Source organism: Uranotaenia lowii, chromosome 3 (assembly GCF_029784155.1).
Source record: "Uranotaenia lowii strain MFRU-FL chromosome 3, ASM2978415v1, whole genome shotgun sequence".
Lineage (NCBI taxonomy): Eukaryota > Metazoa > Arthropoda > Insecta > Diptera > Culicidae > Uranotaenia > Uranotaenia lowii.
In genome coordinates, this window is record NC_073693.1 from 269,166,480 (window position 1) to 269,178,671 (window position 12,192).

General features: G+C 34.8%; 1 protein-coding gene across 8 annotated transcripts in view; it reads left to right on the forward strand.

The window, feature by feature from the left end:
• Nucleotides 1–12,192, forward strand: part of LOC129754228 (uncharacterized protein ZK1073.1) — a 327,678-nt gene that overhangs the window by 251,262 nt on the left and 64,224 nt on the right. For 5 of the 8 annotated variants that reach the window (XM_055750150.1, XM_055750151.1, XM_055750152.1 and 2 more), the window contains one exon: nt 9,597–9,647. In XM_055750150.1, the coding sequence (XP_055606125.1) occupies nt 9,597–9,647 (51 nt within the window). Of the gene's footprint in view, nt 1–7,821; nt 8,082–9,596; nt 9,648–12,192 lie in introns of those variants that run through there. The other 3 variants (XM_055750156.1, XM_055750158.1, XM_055750157.1) reach the window with 2 other exon arrangements.

A 12,192-nucleotide genomic window follows, 5' to 3' on the forward strand; every position in this document is an offset into this window, starting at 1 on the left:
AAAGAAATTCGGAATTAAATTCGACACATACCTAACACATAACAGAATAAGAGCACCGAGCACAGCTGAATCCAAATATGGAATTTCTATTCATACAATCATTTTTATAAGGTTCACAAAAACATTACTATGCAGGAAGCAATTTCTATGAGTATTTCCTTTGGGCATAATTTTCTCGTTTCTTTGGATAACATGACATGTGTGGGTTCTGCTTTGGGGTAGGTTCCTTTGCGGGGTTCTTACCTTTTGTGGTCTGCTAATGTCCGGCGAGGAAAAGCCATCGGCGCTGCGGGAAAAGTCTGCTGCTGCGGTGATTGCCGGAGTGCCCGTCGAGGACGATGAATTGGCGCATGACTGGCTGGCTTATGTGACAGTTGAATGCGGGCGAAGGATGGGCGATAATTCGGCCGACGAGGGGCTACTTGATGTCAATGATGCAGCTAATAACGATATTAGTGCGCTTTGTAATATAGACACTCCACAACATGCCGCTATTAAGTCTACCTTTTATATATCAATGATCAACTTCTTCGAAAATCGCGAGTAAATTTTACTCCTGAGAACAAAATTACGTAAGTTTTCTTTTTCTTTATTTCTGTTTTGTGAAATACAGGATTTTTTAGAAATTTAAACCGAAAGGATCCCCGGTTATTTATTAAAAGATTTTGCAGTTTTCAACAAAGCTTTAAATCAATCAAAAGCTTTGAAGAAAAAATAAAAAAAAAACAGAAATACGGGAGATAAAGGCATAATAGTCACTTTAAGGAGGACGCTAAAGTATTTAATCATAGAAAACAGCTGTTTTATGTGAGATAAATCACTGTTCCGTATTCAGACACTAAAATTTGGTATCTGGCTGAAACTTGAAAAAGTAGATAAACACGTTTAAAAATGCATTTTAATTTTTTTTGTCGGAGAGATAATTAGATGTCTCGAGTTCGATTCCTGGTTGTGATGGCTTCTTTTATACCATTCATGATCGATGCATTTTTGAAATTTACCGTGAGTCGGAGATCCATCAAACAAAGCAACAACAAAATAATCTAGGTCTGTTTGTAGAATACAAACAATTCCAACATACTCATACATTATGTTTCTTGTGCTTTGTTTGGCAGATGATGATACTAGCTGTATAATGCAACAATCAAATTAATCCATCATGGATGGTAAATTAAAAAAAAACACCTCGGCCAGGAATCGAATTCGAGTCTTCTGATTACCTCTTACCAATAGGCTAGCTAAATCGTCAGATGTAAACTAGTCAAGCTGTAGCTCTTTAATTCAGGTGACTACATCGAGTTGGATTCGCTGCTAGATTATACGACAGAAAACGCTCATCGTACCCCGATCAAAAGTGCTCTGTTCGCCCCGAGTAAACAAGTTTAAGAAAAAAACGTGTTCTAAAATTGATTATAGTGAAAAATCAAAGCTTAAATTATAGTGAAAGCTAAGGAACAAAGTGTACATCATGTAGCAGTGCCTACATTATAGGTCCAGACAGGGCCGTAGGAAGAACCGACTCATGGGGGGTGTTTTGATGAATAATTTTTACCTATGATTTTTGGTCTAACAACACACGAATAAAAAAAAATTAAAACAAATTATGTTTGTAACTATATGATTATTCATTTTTAAGCACTCACTAATAGATTTCGTATGAAATTTTAACTTAAGAGAAGACACGAATGCCACAAGGATGGTAAAGTGTCACTAATGAAACCTTAAAAAACTAACTTTATAAAAGTGGTCCATAGCCTCAAGGGTGAGCTAATTTTTTTAAAACCTCTAGAAACAAAATATGAAATTTGCTTTCATCGATGGTTAAAATTTTTGAATTTTTTAAAAAGTCTGGTAGATCAAAGTTATCTGATTTGGGCATAAAATAAGTTCTTTGATTTGAGCATAAAATAATTTTCCAAAAAAAAAGTAAAAGATAAAAAATTTTCGATGCAAAATTGAACTAAATTTATGATTTTAGTTTGAAATTTGGCTTTTCAAAAAGCTGCAATATTAATAATGTTAAACAATCGCCGAAAAAATATAAAAAAAAATTGTGCAGATTTTTTAGGTGAAGATCAGGTACATGTTTCTTAAACAGGAAATAATTTCATAAAGAATCAATTCCATCCTAAAAATCCTGTGGATTTTTTTTTTAATATAATTAGGGTTATTTTGCATGAATCAAAACTTGGAAAATTAACTCTTATTCTACTTTATATTTGTGATTTCAGCTGAATTTTATGTACAAACTAATTCTGATTAAAAACTTTGAAATCTGGAAATTGAATTGACAAGCAAATTTGTAAGTTTATGTTCTCTTGAATTTCTCAACAATTTTATGTTGATTGAAAAACTCATTCACATGCTAAATCTTTTTCTGAATTTTAAATCTGAAATCTTAACCTGAATTCAAAAATTAAACTTTGAATCTGTTTCCGAATTTCTATACAATTTCCGAAATGTACACAAAATACGATTTCCATATCTTAATTCCAGATCAGAATTTCATTAGACAAATCTAAGACATGAATCTATTATTTAAATTCTGTAGTGCTGATTCAATCTTGATTATTTATTTCAATAATTTATTTTTAATCTGTTTTGTGAATCTGATTTAAAATGTGAATTTCGAATGATGATTCAGAATCTGGTTTTCAATTTGGGATCGCCACTTAGAAGCTTTAAATGTATAAATTTTGTGTTAAAATAAAGTTTAAGAACTTCGAATTTGAATATAAAACAAATTTCTTCTTTTTCCATATTCGGAAAACTATTATCAAAATTGATATTGCTTATCAAATTTGATATGAACCGAATTCGAACAAGGATTTCAAAGCAGCTTTTCATTCCTAATTTCTTATGAATATTCGAACTGAAACTCAAAAATCCTAAACTTTATACAATATCAGAATTATGAAAATATGTTGAAATACAATTTTGGTTTTAGGAATATGGAATCAGAACCTCCAAAATTTTAAAAGTTAATATTCAGACCTGAATTTCAATGATAAAGTTGCCAAATTGCCGGATTGGCCCGGACATTGAATAAAAAATTTGGGAAGAGTCCGGTCCGACCCGGTTGCCTACATTTCATTGGAAAAGCCCGGATTTTGCCCGGGTGTGCTCTCATTCTGATTCTTAAATCAAACTTAAAAAAAAACAAATTGTGTTGTAATTTTTTTTTAAATTTATGAGCAGAAATGCAAAAATTTTTGCAGCAGGTTTCAGAAAATTATCATGAAAGGTTTTTAAAGTTTTTTTTTAGATTCCTGATGAGTAATTCCTAGGTTTAAACAAAATTGCTCAGTTCTGCCTGGATTTGGTCGACAATTTTGAAATTAAATACCCGGATTTTGCCAGGTTTTTATATAAAATAGCCTGGATTTGTCCGGCCTGGATACGTACTGAAAAAATCTGACAACCTTACTTATGAACAAGTGAGAAAATTTTGAAAAACTGTAGCCGAATTTTGAACTCCAAATGAGTTTTTGAGGTTTTTGTATTAGTTTTTAGTTCAGGTAGTTACTCTTAAATATCTTTGCACTATTATTATAATTTGATTATGAATTTAAAATTTTGAGAGTAGAGTAGAATTAATACCTCGCTTGCTTTTTTGGACCCTCATGGGGGGTGTTTAACCCCCAAAACCCCCCCCCGTTCCTACGGCCATGGGTCCAGATGATTTAACGATCATAAGAGCTTATTTTCTGGGGCTCATAAATCACAAAATTTTCGTCACCTAGTTGGATTTTTAAATACTTCTGTAAAGATGATAAGGAGATTTCTTTGCTGCAAAATTTATTCTATAGGAAGTACGAAAGTAATCCTCATCAAAATTTATTTAAGAAAATATGTAGTTTTGAAGAAAAGAAGAGTGCTTACTATGCGCTCGTCATGTATCATCTCCCCTAGTGATGACCATTAGCGATAAAGCTATCCCAAATGTCATATGCTTCTTTTCTCATGGCAAATTACCATAGTTTAAGGGCGAACGATCATAACATTTTTTGCTCCAACATTTTTGTTAATAGACGTACTTTCTAACTGAAAAATAAAGCAGAAATAAAAACAAAATCTAAACGTCCCGGTGATGTTTGTTTGGGGTAAGTCGACTTTGGGAGTCGATGAATATTTCCATTAAACAAATGATGATCTTCCATTCATCATGTTTATATAACACAACACCAATGACCTATTAAATTTTCCCATGCCATATTCCGAGAAAATATGTTACCACTTATGCCACTGGACCAAAACAAGGGGTGGATATTCTTCGAGCTGGCACATTACCAATTCTAAAAGCTCCCATCTTCCGACAACCGGCTGGAAGTCAGGTACCTGTTGCCCGTCCTATACCAACACACATTGAAACCTCATAGCTTTGGCTACAATCCAAACCCATTACCCCATTTGAGTCCGACGATGACGACGCGTCCTGAAAGTGAAGCAACAAGTTCTGGCCCCCTTCCCCGGGGAGATTAAGAAACGACGACTTGTTGAAGGGGCACCCCAGAATGAATGCGTGCCGGTCACGAAACCCAGCTAGCTCTCTTGCCGGTGACAGGTCAAAAACCACATTAGGAATTCCATCCATTTCAGCTTCGCCAATGACCGCTAGCGCCATCATCAACTTCCGTGTTTCCGCCCGAGGAGGGGTGTTAAAGCGAGCTTCCGGTCCAATCCGATTCTGGCTCGACTTCATGGATGGCGTGGCAAAACTTTCTGAACCCCTGAAACCCCTTCAACAATTATCTGTTTGGAAAAGGATGATTCGGTTGGTCGGTCTCAGGAAAGGGGGAACGTTGTTTGTTATTTCCTATTTCTCCATCTGCGCCTATTTGTTCAACTAAATGACGTCTTGTTGTTACACATAACCAGCAGAGGCCGCGCTCTCATTGAAATAACGGGTCACGTTTTGGCGGGAAAACGCAAGTGACAGTCGCCTGTCTCCGGCAAACTCTTCAACTGCGGAACCAAATTTTGAAGTCACGTTTCGCAGTTTCTCATAATCCGGGGTGGGGGGGAGGTTTGCTGCCAAAACGATTGCTGAATTCGGGAAAAGAATACAAATTTGTCACTCAACATGTTGTCACCACTCAGAGTTTTCCCGAGAAGGATTGAGTCATTCATTTTGAGCCTCTCGTCTTTCTTTTTTCCTCATTTCTTTCCATTTTAAAATTTCTTCTTAGCATACATTTTGTCGCTGTATTCTTACGCTGTTTTAAAATACGTTCTATATTCATTGTAGAATGATCATATGGAAGTTGAAAAACAGCATTTACCTACCAAAGTGGAGGAAATATACATACATGCAAAAAGTTAATTTCTTTCTTAAGCGACGAAAATTACACCAATTGGGCGTTATCTTACACCTTATTTGTACCTATCGGAAGAATGCAACAGAGGGCAAGATTTTGCTCTCATAACCTTCAAGTCGTTGCCAACGACAAAATTTTCTATTTCTCTTATTGAACAATATTTATTACTCAATTCCCATATGATTTTTAGACATCTGGATGGATGCACTGCTGCTTGCAGATGATTTTCTCACTTGAAGCTCGTGTGTGAGAAAAAACATTTCAAAATTTACAAACTGGACGGATTTTCTATCATATCCGATTTAAACTGACTTCAGACGGCATTTTATACGATCTTTTCATTACGAAGTTGAAATTGCGATTCGCAACCCCATTGTAAACGACTTAAATTATCATTTCTGATACGATTTCATGTTTGCTGAGTTTATTACGTATGCAAGTTTTCCTTGTAATGCCGTACTGAAATACATAGAACAAGCTTAGATAAATATTTTGGTAACAATAGCAGGGTGGAGTCACTCCCCGCCCGGGAGTCCATAAATACCAAGTGATGTTCTTGTCTAAGCTCAAAATTTAAATGACTTTGAAATGAGTTGAAATCTCGAATCAGAACTGAGGTTGAAATTTCGAAATCTTATTCGAAATATTTTGAGTTTGGATTATTATTATGACGAATTGATTGGAATCTTGGTATTGTAAATTAAAAACCATTTGCAAGATTTGGATTTATTTATTTTGAATTTGGAAAATCTTTAAAACTAAAACCCGCTTTGAGGATTTGATCGGAAATTTTTATCCTTACTACCTATTCAGAGTTGAGACTTTATAAAGTTTCATGAAGGTGATCCAGAATTGAAAAATATGAAATAGTTTCATAATTTGCAATTTTCATTAAAATTCAAGTTCAATTACGTATAAATAATTTAAGAAAGAAATTGAAGAACAAAAATTCAGAATTCAAATAAAAGAGTTCTGGTTGAAATTTCGGTTTTTGGTTCATAATAAATAAGAATTTTATGAAATGAATTTGCGGCTTTATCGGTGAGGGTTAAAGAGTTGAAATGAAAGACGGATAGAAGATCAGAAGAAAATTCTAAGGTGGTGAAAAGAGCGAAGAGCATTTGAAATAGAAGCTTGACCACATGCTAAATTCTTTGTCCCGCATCAATCATTTTAACTCTTTAACCCTCACCGATAAAGCCGCAAATTCATTTCATAAAACAAATTCACGGTGATTTCTCCTCTTAAAATAATAAATAAGAATTATTATCTCATTCGAAAATTGTTTTCAATTTCGGAATTCAGATTTTTAAATCAGGTATAAAAATATGATTCAGATGAAGCTCGAAGATGAATTATATAATCAAGATTGCAATATCAATAAAAAAATTTCATTATAGATTCAAATTGCAGAAAACCGAAATTTCCAGATCTTGATTTTGGTGAAAATTAAAAAAATATAATTCCATCATAGTTTGGAAGCATAAAGCTGATGAAAATCACAAATATAAAATAGGATCTGGAATCATTTCAAAGACTTCGTGTCTTGGATCATCAAGATTTTAATTTGAAAAAAATATTCATAGGATTTTAATAATGAAATAATTGGTTATAATTTTTTCCGTTGATACAAGAACTTCACTTAATGCAGCTCTTAAACCATAAAAATCTGGAGTTATTTGAACCTAAGCTTTTCAGATATTTTTCGGCGGGCCTTGCAAATTCGGGCTATTTTTCCAATTATCCGCCAAAATAAAAAAATTTTAATTAAAATTATGAAGAAAAAATACTTGAAAAATTGCTTTTTATAAAGAAACATCTCAGTCGACTTTAAATAATATTTTAGCTTCCGAAAATAGTTTATGTTAATTTTAATAAAATTTGCTCAAACAAATTATAAGCAAAATACATCATTCGATAACCCAATTTTAATTTTTGTTTGCTTTTGCAAATGAAATGGAACGATTCGAGCAAAATTTGGGCAATCTGACAAGCCTTATGATATTAAATTCAATATTAGGGTCTGAATTTTTATCAACAAGTGAGGAAATTTTCGAAAAATTTTATTGAAATTGTTGACCTGAGATAAGATTTCGAGGTTTTTGTTTTAGTTCTGAGTCAAGATTGTTGAGTCTTGAATCGTTGTGATACTTCATCCAAATTCGATTTAAAATGTGACCCTCATGGGGGGGGGGGGGGGATTCTGACCTAATCCTCATGTCGAATTTTAATCCCGTACCCTTATATTGATCCCAGATCCTGGTGCTGAACCTGTACCTTGAACTAAAATTTTCAAGCAACAGTCAGAAATCATTTGTAAAATTTTTTATAGTGGCCTTGAAAAATATAAAAACATGAATCCGAAGGCAAAATTTAGATTTAAATGAACCCCAAAATTTAAAAAAAAATCAAGTTTCCTCTTTTCCGCTTCGAATTATAACTTATTCAAACGGGCATCAAGATCATAAGCATTTGCTAAAAAGTTTTCAACTTTAACCTTTAACGTCAGAACCTGAATCCCGACACGAAAAGAACCATAACTCGAAAAAGCGAAAGTAAATCAAAACAGCCAGCAGCAGCGCTTCAGGAGAAGTAGGTAAAAAGTGCAAGAAGAAAGTCAAGAACAGAACCAGCTAGCAGCAACGACGCGGGTGGAGGTGTGAAAGTCAAAAATACCATCAACAGTGGGAACAGAAGTTCAGCTTCAGTGGAAAAGCCGGTGGAAGGACGCAGCCGATGTGAACATCAGCCATGGGACGCCGGGTAATTTCTTTTCTGTTTTGATAATTCCACACAAAATCCGATAGAAAATAACTTCCAGGCTGTGTTTAGTATTTACTTAGCCGTTGAATCGAAAAAACACCATATACCGTCAACTGGGGCAACATGCAACAATTTTCAACTTCAATGGCTTCTAAAAAACTTATGTTCACAGTAAATCGTATCCTTTATGCATCAAAAGTTTTAAGGATGCTGGGGCATCAAATTGGCGTAGTTAAAAAAATTATTGGTTTCTTCAGTTGTTTTTAATTTTTTAAAAACATGCGATTTTCACACCCCTTAGGAAATGGGGTAACTTGCAACAAACTTTGTTTTTAACGAAAAATCTTATGAACACGTACGAAAATTCATAGTTTTTAATGTATTTGCGATGCCTTAAAGATCATTACGCATGACAACACCAATTGCAGTAGTTTTTGGGTCTGTAAAAACAAATTTTCACATTTTTTTCTAAAAATAAGGATGCTGCATACATTTAGGGGTTAAATAATACTACGGAAAAATCTACAAGCTGAAATCATAAAAATAAATGTTTGGATGAATGAAATTTAAATGTTTACAAACGCGTGATGCAAATCATTCATATTCCAGCACATGGAAACGAGATTTACAAGGTATTTCTTTGATTTGCATTTTGTTGCATTTAACCCCAGACACCTAACTGAATTTTAAAAATATTCATTTAAAAAAAATGGGTGATTGTTCGAAAAATATTTTTACACCAACAATGTTGGTATAACATGAGGAAACCTGTAAAAAGTTTGTAGGTAATTTTATCAAGCCGATCCGTCATACTGGGTAAAGTTTTTTTCGGCATCAAAAAATGTTAAAATTTGTACATTTATTACTCGATTTTTCAAATTTTACATAAAAATAAAAAACTTAAGACAACTAGCTTAAAATGCGAGAAATTATGTCATCATCATTTTGCTATCATTAAAAGATAACTTTATTACAATACATTAAATTAAAAATTGATTCAATGAAGTATTATATAAATGTTGCATCGAACCCCGCTGTTGCATGATGCCCCGTTTGACGGTAATTAATTTAATGTTTACAGCCATAGAAATAAATTCTTCAAAATGTTCCACTTTAAAGCGCTCCCAGCATGAATTTCTGTGAAAGGAAGAAATAAGACGAAGCTCCCCGCCAGCCATAAATTGGTTCTATCGTTTGAAGTTAAGTGAGCCGGAAAAAACGCGCTCCAAAAAGTACGCCACGATATCGTTAATTAGATTAACTGTTAGCGCCGCCATTCGGCGTGCTTCCATTTTCGATTTACCTAGCCGCTGCTGTAGACGTGCATTTTCCGCTTTTATTTACCATTTTCCGGCAGCACACTCATCAGTAGGTAGTGTTTCGGTGGAAATCGTACAGGTTTTCACTCATAGGGATGCCTTCGATACCATTTAGTCGGTTCATCAATGAGCAGCGAAATACGACATTAACGATTAAAACTAATTGGTATTTGTTTTTTTCTCCGTCTTCTTTCAGAGATATGCCGTCAACACAGAGAAAAGTGGAGAACTCATAGTTACAGTACAGGTAAGTGCGAATGAAAGGTTATATTTTTTATACTGTTTAAAACTTAATAAGGCTATCAGAGTAAAAGTTAGGGTGATCAAAGTGCATAAAACTTATTTCGAGAAAACACGCATTGAAGTTTTCGTGTTGCGTGATACTTCTTGAAAAAGTCGACCAATAACATTATAAGAAAATTCTAGCATTTATCAATAAAAACAATCAAAGTTGATAATATGAAAATCGTTTGGTGTTATTTACTCAAAATTGACCATTTTTGCACAAACACTTAAAAGGTTTGTGCTTAAAAAATTGCTGGAGTATACTTTTTGAGGCCAATTTCGGGGTATGGTAGTAAAGTCTGCTTCATTTAATATTGGAACACAAACAATTGCGTGTAGTTCAGTCATTTATTAACGAATTCATAATTTGTTTTTCATACAAATGTAGCAATTTCTTTACTCTTTCATAAAAAAAAATTAAAAAAATTATTCATTGCTGTTTCGAAGAAATTCTCGTACTTTTCCCGTAATACGGCACATTAGGCGGCGCACACCCTTTTCGTCCACCGTTTTGGCGATTTGATTCCACCAGTTCTTCATTTGAGTCATGTTCCTAACAAGTTTTCCCGTTGCCTTAAGCCTCCGCTTCGTGATTGCCCAGTATTTCTCTATCGGCCGGAACTGGGGGCAGTTTGGGGGGGTTGAGGTCCTTCGGTATTACGCTGACCCCGTTCGTTGCGTACCATTCCATAACCGTTTTGCTGTAATGGCAGCTTGCGAGATCCGGCCAAAACATTACTGGACGGTAGTGGGCACGAATAAACGGCAGAATCCGTTTCTGTAGGCACTCTTTTTTGTAGACTTCTGATGTCATTGTCTTGCCAGTGAGAAAGACTTTGGTTTTCTGTCCACAACTGCATATCCCCTGCCAAATCATGTACTTGCGGGCGAATTTATCCGCAAACACGAACTTAAATTTTGCAGGTACATCCCCCCAAGCCGTCGCCAAATAAAATTTTTGACTTGGGATTTGCCCAAAGTCCGCCTTCACGTAGGTCTCATCGTCCATCAGAATACATCCGTCGAACTTGGTCAGCACTTGGTCGGACAGCTTTCGAGCACGGATTCTGGCCACATTGTTCTGCTTCAGCGTCCGATTTGGCTGTTTGCTGGCTCGGAATGACCTTATTCCTTCCCGGAGACGATTTCGTCGCACCGTACTGTGAGCGGCCTGGAACTTATTGGCCAAATCGCGGTCTGAAAGATTGGGATTCCTCTTGACGGCCTTGATGACTTTCCCACGCAGTTTCCGGTCGACAGTTCCACTCCGACGCTTCGAATGCGGCTTCCGAGCCGTCGTCAATGTTTCCTTGTACTGCTTGATAACACGCCATACGGTATTTCTGGGCATTTAAGCTGTTTAGCTAGCTTCGATGCCGACAACAATGGATTTTCAAGAAAACTGTGCACAATTTGATCTCTCCGTTCGGCTTCCATGGCGGTTGTTTACAAAATGCTATCGTTTGGTGTTATTACATAAATACATGGTGAAAGGTAATGAATTTCCCGACACGTGGGTGAAAAAAGTTTCCAGATCCGTCCACTAGGAGCGCCACAATGAGCAAAAGAATTTGTTCCAATATTAAATGAAGCAGACTTTAGAGTTGTATAAATTGTATAATTTTTGTATAATTTTTTTTTTCCTCGAAGTGTTCTTCAAAACAAGCAAAACAATGAAAATTATACAGACGAACTTTAATAAGCTTAAGTCCAAGAAACCGAGCTTATTTTCTCGCTTATGTAAGTTTCTTACTTATCGAGAGACCCTTAATAGAAAACCTTATTATGGAGGAAGAGCAAACCATAACGCACAGAATCTACACTGCCAGCCAAAAGTTTGGGATTCCTCCCTTCAAAAACACAAAAAATTTGTTCGACCATTTCTCTGCCATCTTTTGTCATATTGCAACTATTTTGATATCTTTGGAAAGATTATGAGCAAAACCATCTTTGCATGTTTTTGACAAACAGTGTTTATTTAGTTTGTATCATCTAAGCTTGGCTTATAATTTTGACATTTTCCAAAAACTACCCTCAAAGTTTAAACCCGATAATCTCACGGTGAGGTTGGCCAAATTTCAAAATTCGTATCCTTTGATTATGAGTTGAACTTGTTATATGGATATTTAGTTGAAATATTTTTGAAGACTAACTTCATTAAACCTTCAGCTAAAGTTTGATCATTTTCTGAATAGCCCTACTGTTAAAAAAACATGCAAATTTGTTTTGACTTTAACTTAGTTGTCTTACAAGTTATTGCAGATTGGATTGGCTTGTTTGCAAGTTTATAAATTAAACTTAATTTGGAAAGCTTTGCTAAAAAAATATATCAAAGATTAGAACCAGAACGTTGTCTAATATTAGAACAAAAGTTTTTAAATGAGTATGATATGTGATAACATGAATCATATGATTTTAATATTCATACATATGAGTAGAACTTGCTTTATGAATATTTAGTTGAAATATTTTTGAGGACATACTTCATTAAACATTTAGCTAAAGTT